Source organism: Bemisia tabaci, chromosome 6 (genome assembly GCF_918797505.1).
Source record: "Bemisia tabaci chromosome 6, PGI_BMITA_v3".
Lineage (NCBI taxonomy): Eukaryota > Metazoa > Arthropoda > Insecta > Hemiptera > Aleyrodidae > Bemisia > Bemisia tabaci.
The window spans coordinates 19,247,991-19,271,726 of NC_092798.1; the positions used below are offsets into that span (position 1 = coordinate 19,247,991).

Consider the following 23,736-nt stretch of genomic DNA (forward strand, 5'->3'; position numbering starts at 1 on the left):
CACGCATAAGCGCTGGTTGCTTAAAATAAAATACATATGAATTCCAGGTGGAGGAAATCAAGGTAAAAACCATTGAGGTGAATAAAACCATATGCCTATTTTTCTGAGGAGCAATATCTCCATTCATATTGGACGAGAAAATTTTGTGGTAGGACAGATCTTGCTGCTTTTGGCTGATCAGTAATCTGAAATTAATAAAACATGATTCTGTGACTAGCATAACAGACCCATCAAAAAAATTTCAATTATTCCTATTCGAATACTATGGATGAATTGAATCGGCTTATACAAAAACGTCGGATGTCCAATACGGTGTTTCAGAATTTGCATGGAAAATTTTGTTCCCACTTGCAGACTAAAGTCGGTTTAAGATGTTAGAGATGCAGAATAATTTCATCAAAATTTCTACAAATATGATTAATTTTTTAGGGAGGTCAACTTTATTAATCAGCGTTGTAGGGCAAGGCAAACTACTGCAATTCTGGAACTTTGTATTGGACATTGGCGCTTTTGCACGAGGAAATTTAATTGAATTTGATTACAAAATGTAAAAATGATGGGAAATAGTGGTTCAAAATTTTTTATCATCTGAACCAGGGCAGGAAAGGAAGATTAAAGCAGAAAAAACACGAGTAATATCAGCAAAAACTGTAAGTTTATGGACGAGATCGAGACAGATTATCTGATTGATTACACAGTTTCATGCAAAATACAGGGGCTTATTATTGGTCTACAGAAACAACTTCAGTTTGTACGAACAATAAGGCAATATGACATGATCATTATCTAAGTCCTTGCGTGACAAAAATATTTCAGATCTTAACAGCTAGGAGAATTTGAATTGAGCTACTTAGTAAATTTGCTTTGTATCAAATGGTTCAGATCAAATGCAAAAGGACGGACGAACAGAACTTTAGTCAAATGAGGAAATGAGTATTCCTACAGGGTTATGTTGACTATCACTGGATAAAATATTGAAGTCATGATAGAAGTGGTCAAATATTTTAACAAAATTAAAGCACGGAAGATTTTCTTCCGCATAGCATATCTTCTTTTTTTATTACAGGGTTATTAATTTTTTCTTCGTGAAATTCTTAATTTCTCCATGACAATATGTACAATATAATTCAACTATAAGATTGAAAGAAAAAAATATACATAATAAATTATTACATTAAAAAATGAGTAAATACAGATGTCAGTTCTACCCAGAGGGATTTAATTTTCAAAATAAAATATATATTAAAAGAAAAAAATCCAATAAGAAAACAAGTGGACCTCCTAATATAAACTAGAAAAATATGCAGTGTTCTGTGAAATCGGGAAGCTATGCACTAATGAATACTTTCAACAAAACATGCATATGAAATATCAGCTCACCATTACACAATGGCTGGTAGGTGCACAACTTAATACAGAGCATGAAATAGCTTTGTTACACAGACTGCTGAAAGCTGCACAAAAGTTTACATCCACCTGTAATTTTAGCATGCTCATTCAAGAAAAGTTCACGTTTTTGTAAAATCAGTGACAAGAGCCCTCCAACAGAATGGACCGTTAGGAGAATGGGATATGTGGAGGTAATCACTGCATATTAAATTACGATAAAACTCACAGCTAGGAGGAAAATTATTTCTACAAAACAAGTTTTGTAACAAGTGTAGCTAATATTTACAAACTTACACAAAATACACTGTGGCAGGTATTCCTGGTACTACATAATTTTACATTTAAAATGTAAATCTAAGATTCGGCAAATAAAAAAAGAGTTGAACAAAAGAAAAAAGAAAAATCAAACACATTAAATAGGTAAGAAAAAACTTTTTTGCTGAGAATCTCAAACGTAAGAGAATTTGATAATATGAGATATGATATGGTAAGTTTATTGCTGCAAGCTGTAATACAGTTCAGCAATATTGGAATGATAACATCGAAAGAGAGAAGTGGAAAAAACAGAACTAATTTTGACTAACTTCATTCAGGAGCGTGATGAAAGAGAAAATGAAAAGATGAGAAAACGGTTCTCAAAAGCAACACAATGAAAAGAGTTGAGGTATTTTTCACTAGAACTATGAAACAACCATTTTAAATTGAAGTTCTTCAATAAAGTGAAATTCTAAAACTTGACAGGTAACTTCTGTCAGTAGCAAGGATTATTGGGCAAATTTTTTTGCCTATACACAGACCTTACTTCAATTAAAATAAATTGTTCTTGCATCGTCTCTTTTAAAATTACCCTATATACCCTGATGAACATTTGTTCATGGTGTAAGGGCTATGACTGTAAACTTTGGTTTCTACTTAGATAAAAATATTTATGATAAGAAAGGTGATCTCTGGTCTGAAGAGGGTAGGAGAAAAATTGGATAGTTGAGGAATGAGATTTTTTTAGGAAAGAGTAAAAGATGATGAAATAGTGGTAAAAAATGGAGAGAAAATTAGGTGGAATTGAGTGCAAAAAATAGCCGGCATAATTTATTGCAACATGCGATATAGATATGCTTTAAACCTCCAAAACACATTCACAGACTTAGAAGAGTTTAAACAAAATCAACGAGCTAAAAACAAAGGAAGACGTAATTATAATTATTTTCAAGACGCACACTGTACAAGCTGAAGTATTATTTGGGAAAAAATAAATAAATAAATCAAACCGAACTTCAGCCTAACTGTCAATACAAACCAATTAAAACATATTTCTAAAAATCATGAGCATGTTTCTTTTTCATCCTTGTCTGTAAAAGGACAGGAAAAACAGTTAAAATATTTTAAAATAACAATGAATTCCTAAATTTTTTCTTCAGTTTCATGGAGTCTAGCACTTTTAATAAATGAGGGAATTTGATGTTGCTTGACAGATTAATTTTGTTTTGATTAATACATAAAATTTCCTTTTGGACTTTGCAATAAAAAATATGGCACACTTTGTCACCGTGATCAATTTGAGTGCTATCAACTTCATATTATTAGATTTTTTGCTATTTACTCACTTATTGCAGCAAGTTTTAGACTTCATCTGCTTGAAGCTTTTTGATAGGATACCTTAAGTCTTCTTTTCAAGTAGTAAATATCAGTGAAACATACATGAACTAAAATGTGGACTGAAATGGAGTGTAAATCAGAATTCAGAGTGTAAGGGAAAAATTGACTGAGTAATAATTTCATGTAAGTTATCTAGGAAAAATTTGATACAAATACAGGTTCTGATAATAAGGAGGGCACAAGTAGATGTACAAATACAACCTGGATTAAAGATTATAAAAATAATGTGGACGGATAGAAAGAATACTTGTTTGTTTGGACTCAATATTTTCATTAACTTTTAAAACTATTGTGCATATGTCTTCGTAATGCGTATTTTAGAAGTTTGTAAAAACTCTAAATTTGTTCTAAAAATGATATATGTGGTTCACAGAAGAAAATTCAAGAGAGCAGTAAATATAGATGCAAATATGTCTTTGAAAAGAGTGCACTTGCACAATAATGTTGCAAAGGCGTTTTTATACCAATCAAATTTAAAGAGTAAAATACTATAAAAATAAGGCAGATTTTAAGATTGCTGTCACATAGATGAAACACAATACAATAGTTTATTCAATATGAATTTTTTTCATGAAAAGTATTTTCTTAAACATTGCATTCATCATACCATTCTGGGCTAACTTTCCAAAAAAAGAGAAATAAAAATGGAAAAGAGGGAGAGAGAGAAAATCTGCAAATTAAAATAAATACGAACTTAGGAAATAAGTTGATGTCATAAATTTTCACACCAATAGCATGTCTTGAAGGATTCTGATAATTTAGGATGAAGGATTCTGATGATTTAGGATTCTAGTGATTTTGTACCTTTGATGCTAACCTGATATCCAAGGCTGGTGTGTTTTCTCAGATGTAAGAAACTGTATACTAAATCCATGCGATATGAAACTACTAAAAACTTGCAAAATGCCTTCTGACCGCGTCAGGTTACATGTTCCGCCAAAAATTGTTTCATATTAAATTCAATGATTACAGGATAAAGAAAAAATCACAGCAATGAGAAACCTTTTCAAAGCAACCAAAGGACCTTTTCAATTAGTTAAATAAAATAATCTTAGACAAGAAATTTCAGGTTGTTCTTTCACATTCTTGTTTTCAGAGTTTCGAAAAAACTGAGAAAAAAAAGACATTGTGAGTTGCAAAAAAATTAAATTAAAACCCTTGTCCGTTAAGTTAATGCTGCAAAAAATTTGTTATAACACATTTCAAACGAAAAGTAGCTATACAAAAATAAGTATGAAATCAGTATAAAAGTATAAAACTTAACACACGAAGAAAATAAAAAATATAGATACAGAATTGTACAAGATATTTTGCCACTAAAAATACCGATAATTGTCACAACAGGGCACTTTCAAAGTAGTGTGAATTGATTATAAAATAAAAGTAAAAGAGTAACAATAGTCTTCGCACATATTATCTGACTACTTGTTTGTTCATTTTTTCTAATTCCGAAAACCATGTCCCTTGATGAATTTTACTACAGGATTGAAAAAATGCCTGCTCAACAGACAAAACAACGGCACCTAGAAAAGCATCATCATAACAGGAGCATTTCATTCATAACAGCATTGAACTTGAGTGCATGAAAATTCAAAAGCTCTTTTTCTTCTACTTCACTTAATAAACTATGACTTTCAATTATAAAAAAATAATTTCTTGATTGGACGGAGAGAGAATACTCTTTCAATTAAATTATCTAATTCACCGTGATGAAGTGAATAAAGATTTCATCAATTAAACAAATTTAAACTTGAAATACTTCAGCTGAACAGAGAATTTTCAAAACTCTATTCCTGTCAAAAGAAGAAAAAATAGGTAATAAAAAAATGGCCGGATTCCTTTTCTCAAAATGTGACAAACGCGTGGCATTTGAACTGAGGAAAGAATTGATCAAATTTGAATGAAAAATCGCAAGAGCCAAAAATAATGCATAGCAACAAGAACAAACATTATTTCTCACTTTATTATGTCATTTCACGAAAATCAACATTCTGAGAGAAGGAAAATGCAAATGATGATATTTGCAATAAATATGTACAGTATAGATCAAGGCATCAATTAGAAGATAAGTTGTGATCCTGAAACTTGGATGGAAAATAGAGATTCATGCCCTCTTAGGAACACAATGGGTTTCAGTCAAAATATCGACTTTGGGTACTAGAACGTAATAAGCCTACAAACTATGGTAAAATCAGTTAATGGTGTTGTCTGGCTAAAACACCTATACACCGTACGAAATGTACAAGATCGATCAACGCCTTACTTAGTTTATAAATTATCCTTGAACTCAAGAGCAAGGAGCAGGGGCAAAAGTAAGATTATTGTTCGAATTTTGATCAGGAGGAAACAAAGTGAAGAAGGAAATTATTAACTGCTGTTAAACCGTGTCAGAGAAAATACTGAAACAGCTATGGAAAAACATATCGTTAACAGAAGAGTTGGCCTGGCAAGGGTTACGGCTAAGTTGTAGATTGGACAGTACGGACACTGACTGCTTCCACAAACTTCACAGATATTTAATAGGTATGTAGGTAGTGCATCGAATATTGTTTCATTGAATCTTTCAGGCGCATAATAATCGTACACACGAATTGGCAGGTATCGGGACATATTAGCAACTGGGAACCATCTCTCGATTGTAAAATTAACACAAATATCTTCTTCATCTAGGTAGTCAAAGTAGAATAAAACTTTCTTCTCCTGGTAACGGGCTCTTTGAAGATTACGAACGTAGCGAGATAAGATGTAGGAGTCCAACTTCTGCTGCTGTATTATGTAGCCTGTGGGTATACCTATATCCAAAACAGCCATTCCAGATCGAACTGATTCGTTGAGAAGCGTCCATTTTTGACAAACATTGTACGTGATGTGAGACTGATTGCGACCATGGAAATGAGCCCAAGCCTTCACGCCAAATGATTCAATACGTGGAGCAGTTTGGAATTTGGCAATGTCAACATTGTACTGAGTGGACAATTGTAGGATAGCATAGCCAGCACCTTTAGCTTGAACTTTGACAGTACCCCAAGCATGAGGAATTTCAATTCTTTGCAATGTGGCCATATTTTTCTGATTCACTTCCAGCACTTTGACTTGACCAGGTAATGCAGTGGCTTCAATTGTGATGGCCATCGAAGTCACGTCCCTTAATCGATGTCTGTTGGTGTACTCTATTAAAGCTTTCATTGCCATTGCTGTATCTTGAGTGGACGCCCAACCTCCATCGGTAAGTCTTTGAGTATTCAACCATTTCACAACAGAGTCTATCATCAACTCTTGTCTGCTGACGTACACTAATAGGGCATAAGCTGTAGCTTCAACATTCAATGAATCGTATGCATTCGGTAATCTTGGTAGTAAAAACGGTTTTTGATTTTCATTTTTGTACGGCGGCGCTGGAATGTCACCTTTTCCCCAACAAGTTAAACCACCTTCTGTTCTCGCATGGCGCACTAAAATACTGAAAGCTTGTTCTGCAGAGGAGGCCTTGCTTAACATGAGAGCATAAGCAACTATTGCTACTTCGTATGCTTCACCAAACTGCTCTAGAAGTTTCAAATTCCTTTCGAGCCAAGAGATAGCTTTTTTCTGAGCATTAGCAACCTCAGCACCGAGCCCACCAGTCAAGTCTTTCACTGTCTCTAGGGTGATGAGTACGTGGGCGGTGAGAGAAATGTTTCGATACTTGACGTTGTCATAGGGCCAATTGGTAGTACTGTTCACTTTCCTGTCAGGTAACCAAGTTATCTCGTAAAAAGCTCCATCTATGGTCTGGTGTTGCAACACCCAACTGACTGCTTTGGCAATGATAACTGGATCAATGTAGATATAGTTTTCCCACTCATAGAAACTAGCTTCCTGGAAAACTCTGGCACAAAATGAAGTTAACCAAACACTGTTCGATGACGTGTTCCAATCAGTACGGAACAGACTAAACGAGCCATCAGGATTCATAAATGAAAGCATTCTTTGGTATCCAATGTTCATGTGATAAAATGATTCTTTTTCTAGCGTTCGATTGCGCTGGTTGATGAGCCTCATGTACATGGTGGTGTAGAGGTTGGCTGCAAAACTGAACATAGTCTGCTCTGCACAGTCCATTGGCAGCTCAAGGAGTGATGTGGCATTCACAGGCATTGTCGGAAAGATTGGGCCCACAACGTCACCAACGATGGATACAAAAGCTTTGTTTGATCCAAAAACATAGTACCGATCAATATCATAAGGAATAATTGGAGTTTCAGTCACATTAACATGCATGTACTGGAATGTGTATGCTCTGTTACTCAAATCAAGTAGGACTGACTCATGACGGTACTGCGGCAAACCGTCTGCTATAACATTCAATTTCCTTGTTACAACATCCTTCCCTATCAGAGTAGACGCGTAAACAGTAACAGATATTTCTCCAAGACGAACAGGAACTATTGGTAAGAATACAACCTGCGTGTCTTGCTGCTTGATGTAAATGAAAAACTGATGTTCTCCATGAGATAAACGAGGATTATACGACCGCACAATACCGTTTTCTTCTACATGAACAAATCTGTAATCGTCTGATCCTGTCAAGACAACTGTTGCTTCTATGTCATTGAGCATATAATTAAATACTGTTACACGAATACCAACTTGTTCTCCTTGATGACTGGTGGTTGGCATTTCAACATTGATGTAAAATGGTAAAATTCCTTTATATTCGATGGGTTTCTTAATCATACCGAATCCTAATTTAGGTGACATTGAAAAAGCAGTAATCATCCAATGAGCAGGGCGCTTAGGTACATCGATATCAAACAAAAATCTTCCATGAGGTCCAATATTAATATCTTTCCATAGCCAAACGTGTTCATAATGTCTCTGAATACGGTTGAAACGATTCTTTCGGAACAATGAAATATCAGTTAAATTTCGTAGAGGACAGTTAGCTTCATCAGTCCCATCTTCACAATCTAAACGTCCATCACAGCGCTTATCATATCTATAACAGCGTCCATTCAAACATTCCAATAATCCAAGACTGCGATTGCATTGGTCTAAACGATGAGGAATAACAATGTCAGTGAAGACCACCAGTCCTGCATACTCGAAGGTTCTGTTGGCATCGATACCATATGTAGAAGAGGGGTAATGAACAATATCATCAGGGTCTCCTTCATGAGAATAAAATAGGTGGGTGAAAGTACCATTACCTTCTTCGTCGAATCGATCCATCTTTAAAAGGACTTTCGCATAAGTAAGTTCATTACCCGCTTGTAAACTGAAGAAAGGTCTGTCTAATCCTGAGAGCCCAACATATGCTCCAGGTTCACCATAGATGGCCACTTCAACTCTTTCTCCTGTTCTTGCTTTGCGATTGTTGATGAAAACAGTGAAATTGTTCCTAGAAATACCATTCACAGGGAATGTTAAACTGTCTACAACAACATCTCCATGATTACCAACATTATAAACAACAATAGTGGCAGAGGGAGCCATTTCAGCAGATAAAGCAACGGCAAAAGTACGAACTGAGTTTTGCATATTTTCTTGACCAGCTAGGAGAACGATACCTTTCGACAGAATGATGTAGTTGAAGATTTCCATCCTGAAGTTACTCTGCACATGGAATATAATGTATTCATCCACCTGGAAAAATACGAGAAGTAATTAGCAAATGATTGAATGTTGTCATAGCAGAGGTCAGTCCAGAGGAACTTAGAAAATTAATATTAATAGAGTTATCTAAAATGTAATTAAATGACTCCAAAAAATTACTGAAAAACTGAAAGCAAAATGCAAAAATGGTAAAAAAAAAAAAAAAGGGTCAGAGGTCAATTTTGACTCATCTCAAAGATAGGATAAAAATGAAAAAAATCATTTTAAGCAGCAAAATATACATGGAAAAAGGAAGGAATATCATGACTAGGTATGTAGATCAAACAGAGAGCAGCAATAGAGATTTCAAATTTTCCTTACGGTCAACTTGGGTGATGCTTCTTATGAAAATCACCTGACTCATAGTTGCTAGATGGGTACTTAGGGCTAATTTTTGTTTTATTTTCATGAAGTACTGAGTGAGTAGAGCTCCCAGTAATTTTTTCCGTTTTTTTAACTCAAATTGACGAAGATAATCAATTTTAAAATCGCCAAAATCTAAACCCATTTGAAGCAATGTTTTTGACGGTCTGTTATGACACAAATATCATGATGGATTCATTTAAAAGCAGCAAACGTGAAACTCAAACCTCTGTTTTGGCTACCCTAATTTTTTGCAATTGTAAGAGCATTTTTCTGCTGGTTGCCTTTATCAAATAAAATTAGGGAACATCAGTGAGCTTAGCTCATTTAATACCCTTGAATGACTCAATAAAAAAAAATGACTTCACTGACCCATCTGACATCACTACAGGTTGTAGCCATCATCAGATTACTAATGCCGCACAAAAAAGCCATGTTACTTTTACCAAGTATCAACGTTGAAATTTAAAATAACTAGACGATAACATTGGACTCTTCACGAACAATGCACTGTACCTTGGCATTTTCAGTTGAGGTTAAGACTTTGATTTGATGAGTTGATGGAGAGTAGTGGGCCAGCAAAAGTAGATCAGCAGTAACCCGTTCACTTGAAATATCTTTGAAGTTGGCAGTAACTCTCATTGATTCGATGTCACGGAGAATTTCATTCGCTCGCGAATTTTCATCAAGACCTGAGAAAAAAAGAAAGAATATTAAATTTTTCTGGGTTTAAGGCTCAATAAAATAGGGTCCTTGTTTTTAAGTAGAGATTATTGTTTGAAAAGTGTGTTATTGGGGAATGATTTCAGCTAATATTCAAGGTAGCGAAGGTGGTCCTAAGGCAAAAAGGGATGTTTGGCAGGTATTAATCGTTCAAGTAACTAAAATTGCAATTCCTTATAGAAAATTATTCCTCTAGATCCACTAATGTTTTTCCAGATTTCAAGTTTCATGTCTTTTTCATATCAGAATGACAATTCCTTGTTTTATATGTTATTGTGACCTGTTGATACTCTGTAATAAATTGAATCTGGGTAGAATGAAAACATACCAACCCGGAAACTTAAATATACCCAATTTTCATAAAAGCCATTAGGACGGTGCATCTATGTTAACTTGGGTCTCTAAAGTGTTCCAAAGTACTTGTCCTTTGGCACCAAAAAGCTTTTTCTTGGACCAAATTATTCACTTACTGTGCAGTTTTTTGTGCCTTTAATTTTTCCAAGTGTTTTCATTATCACCGATCCAATTGTGCGAGGCCCAAGTTTGGATTTGATTGATCATTAACATAAAATAAACAGAACATAAAAAACTAACCAAGTTGGGTGCTCAGGTCAACTTTCATGGCCCAAACACCTTCATGATCTTGAGACATTTTCAGTTCTTGATTTTCGATATTACGCCGGCCTCCTGACCGCATTCCAACATCTGCACTCACTTCCATCCTGCCGTTTAATAACCGATTGAGTGAAAGAGGGGAGCCATCTTGGAATGAAACTGCCATCTGTGACACAAATGAATGAAAATCATTACTACTTTTATTTGCTCTAGAGGTATTAAATTTTTGGGGCCTCTGAACATGATAGATATAGATCTGACAATGAGTAATTATTTCAAAGTCGTAGATACAGCTTATCATTATTGGTCATCAATTTCAGATACTTTTTCTCACTTTTGATCATACCTAAACGAATTGAGTAAAAAAAGATGTGGTTGTAAAGGAGGACATTTTTTCCGATTTCCATTATAATGAAATATGCGAATGAGGTGCTTAAATAAGTTGGAATTTTCTGGAGCTGTGATTGAGAAGTGGAGGTGTAAGATTTAGATTCGTACACACCTTAAATTTTCACAATCATTGTAAATTGGTGACAAAGAACTCCTTCTTTTTCAGCATTTGATTATTTTACTGTATTCAGAATACCTCATACTTAGAATTAATAAATGAGGAAGGATAAACCTTGTATATGATCTTCATAAAATTGAAATTGAAATGATGGAAATACTGAGGTAAAAGGTTAATAAATGATCGACATAGCGGGACTTGTCGATGGTGATGAGTTGTCAATGTTTTATATTGTTGAGGGTAAGTTTAATGTTAGATAACTTTAGAGGACGTTGTTGACTTACGTAAATAGTGAACGGCATTGAGGGTTTGAAAACTTGCGGAGATCCACCAAGGAAAGAAACTCTCAAAGAGGAATTATAAACTCTGGAAACAGCATAACCTTCAATGATTTCGTCTAAAAATCGATCACCGACAGTGGCTGTGACCATGATTTCCATTCCTTCAAGTGACGGGACATACTTCTCTATTTCACTTAGTGGATACTTGAAGTGATACACACCGTAAAACTAAAAAAAAATAAAAAGAATGATAAATATTTTATTGAAACATGTGACAAAAGTCAAAGAAATTATTGCAGAGAGATTATGATAGCAGGCAGTAATTGTTGATTATTAGCCTTGAATAAAGACAAAGAATTCAAAAATACCTCCCCGTATGGGGGACTGTACTCAGTACTGTCACAGGTTTAGCAAGCCTGCGGACCCCAGCTGGTAGCCCCTGCCTAAAAGGGGGGTGGAGATGGTCACCGGCTTCATGGCGTATGAACCACTCATCAGAGGGGCAGACAGGGCTCATAGCTGTGGTGAAAGCAGCCTGTCTAGGAGACGGTACTCCAAAATCAAACCCTGGTCCTCCAGGTTGGGGGTTGGGGCATCGGGCTAACTCCCCGATACCCGGAAAAAACTTAATGTTAAAAAGCCTAATAAAGATAGCCTCGGTGATAATGGAAAACAACGGATTTTGCGACACAAACTACGGAAAAGGACAATGGTTTTTGGGACATGGAATGTACAGGGCATTTCTAATAAATTGACAGAGGTTGTATCGGAGGTAAAAAAGTATAATGTAGATGTCGCCGTGTTAACAGAGACGAAAAAGAAAGGCACAGGATCAGAAAACTTAGGATGTTATGATCTGTTCTATAGTGGTGTCAGTAAAGATCAACGCGCACAGCAAGGAGTCGCCATACTTATCCGGAAAAGTTTGCGTCCGTCTATAACTACTTGGGAAGCAGTAGACCAGCGGATCATCAGAATGCATCTTACACTGCATGGTCACAAGGTGGCCCTGTTAGGAGTATATGGTGTGAATGATGATGCTCCCGTCAATCTAAAGGATCAGTTCTTTGAGCAACTCAACGACGAGGTTCTGAGGGTTGGAAGGGCAAGGGAGGTCATTATCATGGGAGATTTGAATGGTAGAACCGGACGAAGGAATGGTTCTAAAGTTGTTGGACCTTTCGGTGAAGAGGCGATGAATGACAACGGTGCACGCATCATTGATATGTGTGAACAAAACGAGTTGAAAATACTGAACGGATTCTACCAACATCGAGATATCCATAAGTACACGTGGGTTCAGCAAACTCGGGGGCTGAAGTCAATCATCGACTACGCGGTCACCAGGCAAACGAGTACCATGAAGGTTCAACAAGTAAGAGTTTGCCGGGGGTTCTCCTGTGGTAGTGATCACCATTTTCTCAAGGCGGAGATTGCATTTCCGGTTAAGTATGGGCTGCAGAGGAATACCTTGCAACATCAGAAGTGCCAGCCACAAGGAACGAAGATCGAACAAGTGCACTACAACATCGATAGCTTACAGCATGAAAGCGTGAAAGCGCTCTACAGGAAGCGGCTGGATGAGAAACTGGGAGTAGAAACTTTCGATACTGCAGAAGAGTTGTACCAGTTCATCAAAAGTTGCATACATTCAGCTGCGAAGGAAGCCCTGGGTATGTGTAATGAGAGCAAGGATGTACAGAAACCCTACTGGTGGGACAAAGAGGTAGAGGAGGTAATTGAAGAAAAGCGTAGGAAGTACCATGACTATCTGGCTTCTAGGACTGCAGACACCCGCAGCGCGTATAGGAAAGCCCAGGCGAGGGTTCGTCTTTTAATCACCAGGAAGAAAAACGAGTCTTGGGAGACCAACTGCTCAAGGATTGACACATACCTGGGGGGAAGGAAGAGTGCTGAGAGCTGGAAGCTGATCAAAGGCCTAAGAAGGGACATGAAACGGGACATTATATCTCCGATAACAATCTCACAGCTTGACGAACATTTTAATAAATTATCGACGGAAGGACGACCAGAGTTTCAAACGGGGAATGCTGAAAATATAGTCGAGGATCACTCAATGGAAATTCGAGTTGAGGAGGTGGTCAAAGCAATCAGGGAATTGATGAATGGAAGAGCTCCTGGGCCAGGAAACATTCCAGCCGAGTTAATTAAATGTGGGACTGGCAAGTTGGTTAACCATCTCAGGGATTTGCTGCAGAAGTGCATTGACGGTGATGACATCCCGAAAGAATGGAAAGAGGCCTGGATAACAGCGTCGCATAAAAAAGGAAAGAAGGATGACTGTGGGAACTACAGAGGGTTAGCGGTGACAGGAACGATAAGTAAAATTTATGGAAAAGTGTTGAAAGCGAAGATCGAAGAGGAGTGGACCCCGTTCGAGGCGGAGGAGCAAGCAGGTTTTAGGGCTGGTCGGTCTACCGCTGATCATCTGTTCTGTGTTACCCAGTTAACCGAAAAGAAGAGAATTGTTGGCCAGGAGCTTCATTTAGTGTTTTTGGATATTGAAAAGGCTTATGATAGTATTCCTCTTGTGAAACTCTGGGAAGTCCTAGAAGAAACTGGTTTTAGTAAAGGACTTATTGGGGCAGTCAAGCAGTTTTATCGGGGGCTTTTGCTAGAATTAAGTGCCAAGAAAGGCTTTCAGACGGTTTTTTTGTCACCAAGGGGCTTAAGCAGGGATGTTGTCTGTCACCGACGCTGTTTAAGATATATCTAGAGCACGTTCTGAAGGAATGGAAAAGAAAGTGTGCCGGCATGGGCGTCCCTCTAAATGACCAAGAAACACTGTTCACGCTATGCTTTGCTGACGACCAGTAGTCATAAGTCAAGATCACGATGACGCGGAGTATATGACCCGGAAGTTGGTGGAGGAGTACCGCAAATGGGGCCTCGAGGTTAGTGTCCGTAAGACAAAAAAGATGTCAGTCGGAGGTGCTCAGCAAAGCATAGTCCTGGAGGATGGTCAACATATAGAAAGTTGCGGACAATACAAGTACCTGGGGGTGAACCTGACTTCGGATGGGAAGCTGGATCAGGCCATTCGGGACCGTAATCTTCTAGGAAGGAAAGCCATCGCCATGCTTAATGGGATCCTTTGGGACCAAAGGATTTCCAAAGACAACAAGAAGAGGATTTATAACTCGGTTGTCAAGCCTATTATCACCTATGGCAGTGAAGTGTGGCAGTTGAAGAAGCGGACCCAAGAAATGCTCAAGGCGACCGAGATGGATTTCTGGCGAAGATCGGCTGGAATCTCGAGGAGAGAACGTGTCAGGAATGAACGTGTCCGAGAGATAATGGGCGTTGAGGGGACGATTGTGCACGATATCATGACCAAGCAATTGGTATGGTATGGGCATGTGCAGAGAATGGCTGATACCAGGTTGCCGAAGAAGGTGTTGGAGTGGGTCCCCCCAGGTAGGCGACGGAGAGGGCGTCCAGCCAAACGGTGGGTAGAGGGCATCCGTGAAGAGATGGAGAGATGCCAGCTTCCGGAGGATCTCTACCATGACAGATTCCTGTGGAGAATAGGCGTCGGCAGAGCGCCCTAGCGCGCCGTAAAAGCGGCTTGTACATACATACATTCAAAAATACCTGCCGAAAGGCTTTCACTTTGCTTCTTTACAACTGTCAAACCAAGATAATCGCCAAAAAAAATGGGGTTTAGTGAAACTAAATTTTACGAAAAAAAAAATACAATACAAAGATGTGTTGGGCTAGTCAGACTTTTAAATTCAAGTGTGAACAAGAAACACCCTTAGCCACACAATGAATGATACTGCTAGGTAACAAAAAAAGTCTTGCTTGGTCCGTTTTGATTTGAGCCCAGAGCAACCAAAACAAGAACAGTCGTCAACTTAAGGCAATGGGTTGGTAAGGAACAAGTAAAACATATTATCTATTTCATTTTTGTTAAAAATAATTGGTCAGCAGATTAGGAAAACTGGATATTTTTTTCTCTTCTATTATTCCAGGTAAAGGTGTGACAGACGGTACAAAATCTTAGAAGTATTAGAGGAGCAGTTCTTACTGACATGAAGTTACTTACGAATTTTAAATGAGGAATCTGGGCCATTCGTTCATATTCAGTCGGGCGGGGAAACCAAAATGGATACGATTCATCCTGTGAGGAAAAAAAATTAGCACTAGAGTGAGTTCGAGCTCAAATCGGATAATGAGGTCTAAAAGGATATTAATCTGAAAAATAATTTTGCGGTTTATTTTATAAATGCAACCCTTTACAGGGAAAAGCATTTTTAATCCCAAATGGCAACATGGCTGAAAAAGTAGCTTTTGAAATTTTGACAAAAAAACTTCCCAAGAGGGTGATCCAAAAAATAAGTTACTATAATTCATATCTCAGATGTTTCAAGTAATAATTCAATCTGTGAGTAGTTTCTGATTCCTTACAGCCAAAGCTCTCGAAAAATTTTAATGACGTATAAAAGTCCTTAATCGCAAAGCTAAGTAATATCAAGATGTAAGACATTTTTCTCAAGCCCTGACATATTTCCCAGGTCCTTGATTATGCTAAGGCGCAGCAGGTGTCTAAGTGCATTTGATGAAGGAACACTTAGAAATTACTCTGTAAAAGCATTGTGAATATTACAAGACTAGAGACATGGAATGCGCTCTCATACAAGAAGATAGAAAGTTCATTTAAAGTATGGATTGAAAGTTCATTTAAAGTATGAAGTTACACGAGCATTAATTGAGAACTTTATAAATAAGAGGAAAAATGGACAAAAGAATACTTACAAAGTTAAAATACTTCTCAACAATTGGGATTTCATTTGTGTAAGTACTGATGTACCCTTTTGCTGGTCGTATTGTGGCTTTCAGTGTTAAATTACCATCCACCGGACCACCACTCGTATAATTTGCCATCACAAAGCCGCTGAGGTATCTATCAGTATCGAAGAAAAAGGGCGGCATGGTGACGTTCACCTGAATTAAAAAATAAGAAAAGGAAAAAGTGAATAAATGCTCTTTTAACAAATAAATGCATTTGTAGATAGAAAGATAGATAGATAGATTGAGATGAAAGGGAACGGGTAGTAATAAAGGAAAACAGAAAGCTTGTCAGAGGAACAACTAGAATATGAGGATGGTATCCTGATCGTCCTAAAACAGAATTCTGGGATGTTTGCAGTTTTTCATTTCTCATTCAGACTATGTGATAAAAATGAAATGCATAAATGTAAGTGTAAAAGTTGAAGTAAATACTTTTTTTTTTTCAAAGCAAATCCAAAACATTTTATGTGATCGAAAAAGCACCCATGACTATCTGTTGGCGCCAAAATGTTGCAGCATTCTACAGGACTCAATATAATACCCAAATACGAGATTGAGAAGAGTTACAGATGGAGAAGTTGAGAGATATTATTATAATTAAGTACATGAAAGATACTTAGGGTAGGTTTTCTTACATCATTCTCTGAGCAAATTTGGTGGCTAACGGCTAAGGAAAGTGCCTATGGACGCCGTAAATTGGGAAATGCAATGCAACTTATGGAGTGCACAAATTTTGCATTGAGGAATAGATTTTAGACGTTTACCATTAGCTCAATGTGATCTTCTAAACTAAACTAAAAAACGTTCGCTCGGTTGACAGTGTCCCTTGTGTGCAACAGACTCCACTGAATCAGGTTTAAGTAGATTAGATTTGGACTTTACTCATAAAATCTGCTGCTGTATAAAATATTTCAAAGTATTAAAAATTGCTTGATTTACATGTTCAGATTTATGTTTATCAATTCTTCAGAGATGGAATGCATTTGTGCAGCAAGTAAAGAGTAAAGAGATGTGGAAAATTACAATAAGAAACCAGAGACTGGTGTATTACCTCAAAACGCGTTTGATAGTATTCTTCAACTGTAAATTTGGCTTCTTCCACTTGACCTTGAACAACGACTTGGATTGTCCACTCACCGAAGACAGGCTGGTCAGACAACTGATATTGTAAACTCACAGTTCCCAAGTTGGACTAGGAGGAAGAGAAAAACAAAGAAAAAACGTTAGAACTCAATACTTATTTGAAAAGAGCTGTGTAAAGTCCACTTATCATTTAAAATAAATTCGAAATGATCACAGATGTGGAAAAGTCATTTCAAAAGTGTCCACTATTTCCTACGCTAATATACATGGTTCTTCAGGCAATATTGATGGCCAAATAGCAAAATCACATACATATCTCCATTGATGTGTTTCAGAATTACTGCTACAATTTAGTGTATCAAAAAGAAACAAGCCAACTTGATAGCTTGAAATTTATACAGCATATTCTGCTGATAGATAAGAAAGTTTAAATAATTGTTAGGAAAGTGCGTTGGCTAGTTTTCCAAAGAAAACTTAAAGTATGACAGGAAGTCAGCTATATTGCAACCAGAGACATGTGTTTTAGCATAACAGCCATCGATATACTAGTTTGGTGAATATTTAGGATAGGACCCTCGAAAATTTTTGAATAGGAAGTAGGAAGTCACACGGCAAAAAGGGTTAATTAATTTTTCGACATTTTCAATGCGCAAAGCAAATTTGATTTGAATTTCAGTTGAGAAATACAGCTTTAAGAGAATTAATACAGATTTAAAAGTACATGAAAGCTTAACCAAATTAAGTTAGGCGTTGTAGACGCAAATAATTTTTTGATTCATCTATTAGTTGGTCTAAGAATGCTTGGATAATTGTATGATTTTAATAATCATGTGGGCATGCAATTTACCTGTCTGGAAAGCCACCGCCGCATGATGTGACGATTGGGGTCCAACATGTACACATCAACAGAGTATTCATAAGGTCTAAGTTCAGTATTGATCGGAATGGCTCTTAATCTCACTGAAACAAGGAAATACGAATATTGTTGAAAATAATGCATTTCATAACTTTCAATATCACATTCTAGTTGGGTAACTATTTTTTTGAAATGACTATTTGTTAGACAAAAAACCTATGACCTGAAAATAATGCATCCTAAAAACCGAAGAAACAAAGAACACAGAGCAGCAATATGATGTATCAAACCCTTGAATGCAAACCTCTCTGCTTTTTGTTTGATTCTGCTAGACATTTCCACTATCTCTTGGGTTTCAGGAAGAGTTGATCTTTCCTGAGCTAGTCAGGTGTGGATGTTGCTGCGTAAAGTTGCAATAAAAAACCAATATTTTCTCCATCAAGGTCACTCTTTTCAAGAAAATAATATTTTTTTTTTTTTTTCATCTGTTGGAACAGATGCAATTATCAAAGGCGTTAGAAGATAAAAGAGATCTAAGTTAAATTGTTTGGGAGTGTCTTACTCTCACAAGGGAGCTTTCCAAGTGTAACCGGAATTTCGAGTTGAAATTTCGCATGAAGATACTAGAGATGATTTTAGGGATGCCGTATTTTTTCGTTTTTTTCGAATGGGGTCGGGAAAGCCCTCAAAAAAAGGGCTAAAGATGCGGAAAAAACGCGTGCGCTAGCGGCACAAGGTAAACATAGGTGATAGAGGCTCTCCATCCTTATCAGTTCCGCATGGCCAAACGATAGCGTGCGCGCCTCGCAGGCGGGAGGTCGTAGGTTCGGATCCTGACTACAACTCGTAATTTTATTTTACTTTATGCTTGTTTATTTTTCACTTACTTTATTTTGCACCATTCTCTCCGCAAACCGACTTATGAGGTAGAACACGTAGTGACTGAAGATTTTTACATACATATGCTGATGAAAACTTGAAGTTTCTCTTTGATTGAAACGTTATATATAATTGAATAAACAAAAACTCTAAAACTCACCAAATTTCGTCGCCAAGCTGAAAGAGAAACTTCAAGTTTTCATCAGCATAGGTATGTAAAAATCTTCAGTCACTACGTGTTCTACCTCATAAGTCGGTTTGCGGAGAGAATGGTGCAAAATAAAGTAAGTGAAAAATAAACAAGCATTAAGTAAAATAAAATTACGGGTTGTAGTCAGGATCTGAACTTACGACCTCCCGCCTGCGAGGCGAGCACGCTACCGTTTGGCCATGCAGAACTGGTAAGAATGGAGAGCCTCTATCACCTATGTTTACCTTGTGCCGCTAGCGCACGCGTTTTTTCCGCATCTTTAGCCCTTTTTTTGAGGGCTTTCCCGACCCCATTCGAAAAAACGAAAAAATACGGCATCCCTAAAATCATCTCTAGTATCTTCATGCGAAATTTCACCTCGAAATTCCGGTTACACTTGGAAAGCTCCCCTTGTCAGATTTCCAAGTGACCAACTCTACATATTTTCAAGACAAAACTTGATCAATCTTTAGAAATAGGAATACTAAAATATTTAATACTCATTTGTATGCTTTGTCAGTGAAATTTATTGTTTAGAGGCAACTATAATATGTATTCTTGCCATGATAAACTTGATGACTGTTGGAGGGGGTAAATGAAGACTTACAGCTAGAGAGGAAGCTTCACAAACCTGTTTCACTTTGTTTATAGATGGGTTTATCAGTCTGAATGAAAACAGTCATGGCTCGCTGGGAGAAATGAAGCTTTGTCTCATTCACAAAAGCAGCCCCTCCAAGAGTATTGTCATAAAGTCCTTCAACTCGCAATCTGTATTCACCTGGAACACTTGTTGGTGGAACCTGAAGAGAAACAATGAAATCGAGAGTTAAAGTAAACGAGAAAGAAATTCAAGACTATAAAAGGAACAGCAAAATTCTCTCAAGTAAATTGAAATTAATACTTCAAAGTGGAAACCAATTACATTGTTTACAAGCATTGCAAAAATGTTTTTCTCTCACTTTCTGATTTAAATCATATGATTCATTCTTCTAAGAGTTTCGGTAGGAAGGGTTGGAGTAGCAACAGAGGCACAATGCTCCACCGCAAGCGCTTCTAATTCTTTGATCCACTGTACAGGCGTTGTGTTTAAAATTTTCTTAAGGCTGTATTTTGGTGAATTTTTTTACCAAAAGAGTTCAAAAGGTCTCACTACAACCATAATAATATTTTAGAATCCTTTTAAAACTGCATACCAGTATCTCTTCTTTTCTCTTTCTCTCTCTCTCTCTCTCTTTTAACTGTGATTGTTACATTGCTTTTGGGACAACCTATGTTGAATCATTGGAGAGCTCTATATTTTAGGAGCAGGTTCTGAGCGTAATAAATGCAAATCCTTCTACTTTAAACAATGAGATGCTTATAGGTTATCATAAATAAAATCATGCTATGCCAATGGTGTATAATTTAAAGACATTTTGGTTTCTTACCTTCAAGATTAATGTTTCTGGAATGTCCAATTTGATAGACTTTGCATCTGCACTTAGTTCTACTCGATTTCGTTGGATTGAGGCTCGAACTGTTAGAGGACTTTTGGAGTGGTATACAGATACTGCGACCCGATACACTTGCCCTGGACGAACGACGCGGCTGGCAACGATGAAATAACTCCTGAAAAAATATGAACAAAAAAAAAGGTGTGAGATTCTTCGATGCTTTCTTTTTATTCTTTTGTAGGTATTAGAAAAAATTTGATGCATCAAGTACTTTTTAATCGCCACTTCGAGTAGCCTGTAAGAGATGAACCCAAGCTCGATACCACAGTCCTTTAAATTATACCCAGTCACAGGGGACCCTTGCTTGAGACCATTGAATTGACACTGTCTGGTCAGAAATCAAACCTGAGACCTCCTGATCATAGAGCAAGTATTACAATCTTCACAGCACAAGAGGCTGTAAAAGGAAAAAAGCAGAAATTTTACTTGTTCACTGCCAAACCAGTCCTAGTGATAGAAATAAACAGCATGTACTCATCGCCCTGCTGGGCAATAGAGGCGCTGTGTGCTAGTCATCTACAGTAATAATTCGGAAGTACTAATTATTAACACTTAACCAGTAGGAAGCGCTAGCACTACAGCAATCCATGGAAACTGTGATTTGAAAGTTCAAATTTTGAAGTGTTTATGCATGTCGAGTTTTTTGTTTGTAATAAATAGTACTTTTACGTGCACTGCGCCTTTTTATGTTTTTCATGATGAGTGCTTGAAATACCCTGTGATTAGTTAGTCTGCACGCTAAACAGTTGGCATTTATATAAAAATTCCTACGGCACCGCCACACTATCATGTCACTTCTGATTTTTAGAATCAAGACACTGAATGAAATCCTGAGAAGACGTGTATATGGAAACTTAAGCTCCATTAGATTAGATAAATAGATAAAAAAAGTGACCATGGTGGGCTGTGGTCAATAGACTGGACACATTGCTGTTAATTCACATATCCTTGACCACTCCACACTATCTTTCAAAAATAAAGGAAGCACGAGCTTCAGCTGAAAATTTTACTCGTCTATTTTTGCGAAGCACTAATTCATTTTTTCAATTGTAGTAATCTTTTGAAAATAAGAGACTTTAAACTTTAAGTAATTGATAGCCATCTGAATCTCACTGTTAAGGAGTTTGCATCCAATAATGAATATCATCAACAAATCTTCAAAATGCAACTTAAAATTATTGAATTAGAGCACTTCAGTGTTTACAATTTCAAAAGGCAAGGGAAACTTCAAGTAACTTACGCTTCTTGAATGATTAAATTGTTATCCAAGTTGGACCAGATCCCTGAACCACTGGTCGGCAAATTTCCACTTGCGCTGAAGTCAGGCTTGAAGCGAGTTCTTTCAGGACTCCAAGTAGGTGGCCTGTTACTGAATTGATCTTGATCAGTCATATAAGGCAGGTCTTGACTCATCGAGGAGCCGAAGAGGCAGCATAAAAGCAAAACGACTGACATAGTCATTTTCCTACTGAAAAAGATTGAAACACAACGCAAGGTAAATATTTGCTGAAAAGTTAAAACATTTCTGATAAGCTTGCATATGGTGAGCTCAAAACATGCATATAATTTGCAGGCTTCAAAGATACATAGTAGTGAAAGTATTAGAAGAGACCGATGAAGCATGTTAACATCACTGGAGGGAAAGGTACTTTGAGGAGTTATGGTGAGATGAAGATTTGGAGTGTATTTAAATTTCCTTAATTTGATACTATTCATTTAATATTTGCCTTTGATTGAAATGCAATACTCAAACTGGAAGGCACCTTCTAACTACGTTCATTTCTTTGGGGGTGAACTCCATACAGGTTAAAAAGTGCGCAAGTAAAAATAAGGATCATTAAAGCTTTTAGATTCCTTTGGGTGAGAGTTATTACCCTCTTAAAGAAATGAGCTGCCCATACTAGAGAGAAAAATTGAGAGGTAGATTGGCTACATTTTCCCGAAACTATAACATCAAGCTGCCACTGAGAAGGGCTTTTTTTTTATCCATAGAATGCATGGATCGAGATCCTTGCGGTTCGGGCCAGTTCAACCGGCCTAACCGCGGCCTCAACCCACTTCGGAAGAGCGGTCAAAGCGTTCTACTAGAACAGATAAAACGGGATAAAAAAGTGATGCATTCCGTAGCGATCCTCTGCGGTTCGGATAAAAAAACGCCCTACATATGAAATCACCAGGTCTGGACGGTTATGTAGGTTGTGACAGAATTTGGAAATCATAAGGCTTAATGACCTTGTGATCCATCAAACTGGGGAAACGGTAGCAAAATTCTCCATGAAAGGCCAAAACTCAGCAAAGTCATGAGATATCATCAAGAAATACGTGTATCCGTGAAGTTGAAACCACACCCTCGCATACTAAACTTGAAGACAGTAAGAGGTTGAGTAAAATTTAATAAAGATGGGCGCATAGTTATCTCACAGTAGAAATAGCTTGCTGGAGCGTAGTTTTATTGTGAATGCAACAAAATAGAAAAAACAAACGGACGACTAAACAGCTATTTAAAGGTTGGCAGCAACACCGTAGAACCATGTTGTTACTATTAGGTAACACAGTGTATATCTCTTTTTTCCTCTCAGTGTAAATGTTCGAAATTTTTAGGGTTTCATATGAGCTTAACGTTGTAAAATGAGGAACGGCGCGATCATTTTCATTGGAGAGTGATGCGATCAAACATCTCATGGAGTCATAAGCTGCCTTAGGCCATAACATTAATTACTGCAGTGGTCTCTCATACTGGGCACCTGGTAAAATACTTAATTTAGCGGCAATAGTACTTGAAACTATCCTGACATTTAAAAATGCACTGGAATAGTTGACTGGGTTGAATAATAAATTGATATCTTTACGAATTATCCTCCAACAGTTATTTCAAACGCGGTAACGCCCAGTAGTGAGATGCATGTTGTTTACCTGGGAACCGCGGTCAAATCGCGACACATTATTAAAACCACGGTGCCATGGAAAAGATGAACACATACGAAACACTGAAGCACTGGTAAATATTGAACAACTGAATATAAGCACTCATTTACAGCGTGATTGAGAAAGGTCTAAATTCGCAATGATCGGTGAAATAATTTCATGATTCCATTTTGCATTTGCAGAATGTACACAAGGTGAATTTTACACGAAAGAGCCGAAGTGCCGAGTCAACAGAAAGGAATGCTTTCTCTTGATTGGCTCAATTTATGTGACGTAAGATAATTGGTGATCGGTGATGTTTCGAGCTCCGATGATAAGGGGAGTTTTAT

At 37.2% G+C, this 23,736-nt stretch overlaps 1 protein-coding gene across 2 annotated transcripts; it reads right to left on the reverse strand.

Moving 5' to 3' along the window:
• Positions 1 to 636: 636 nt before the first annotated feature.
• On the reverse strand, positions 637 to 23,619 carry Mcr (macroglobulin complement-related). 2 transcript variants are annotated; one of them, XM_019057700.2, is made up of 12 exons: positions 23,396 to 23,619; positions 21,723 to 21,947; positions 20,417 to 20,597; positions 19,621 to 19,789; positions 17,912 to 18,024; positions 17,033 to 17,173; positions 15,946 to 16,134; positions 15,236 to 15,310; positions 11,170 to 11,394; positions 10,357 to 10,543; positions 9,556 to 9,731; positions 637 to 8,667 (listed from the first exon to the last, which is right to left on the reverse strand). In XM_019057700.2, the coding sequence occupies exons 1-12, from the start codon at positions 23,422 to 23,424 to the stop codon at positions 5,410 to 5,412; spliced, it is 4,968 nt and encodes a 1,655-aa protein (XP_018913245.2). In that variant the 5' UTR covers positions 23,425 to 23,619; the 3' UTR covers positions 637 to 5,409. The 2 variants fall into 2 exon arrangements, with proteins under 2 accessions (XP_018913245.2, XP_018913243.2); XM_019057698.2 differs by having other exon boundaries at positions 21,723 to 21,950; positions 23,396 to 23,618.
• Between the last annotated feature and the right edge of the window lie 117 nt (positions 23,620 to 23,736).

What these genes read in the sequence shown, in the direction of transcription:
- Mcr (XM_019057698.2), bottom strand. Translation starts at nt 23,424, where the DNA reads ATGTGTCGCGATTTGACCGCGGTTCCCAG. An exon ending in CAGAAACATTAATCTTGAAG is followed by an intron (nt 19,790 to 20,416) that starts GTAAGAAACCAA and finishes GTTTCTCTTCAG; the next exon opens with GTTCCACCAACAAGTGTTCC. An exon ending in CTATAAACAAAGTGAAACAG is followed by an intron (nt 18,025 to 19,620) that starts GTTTGTGAAGCT and finishes TCCTTGTTTCAG; the next exon opens with TGAGATTAAGAGCCATTCCG.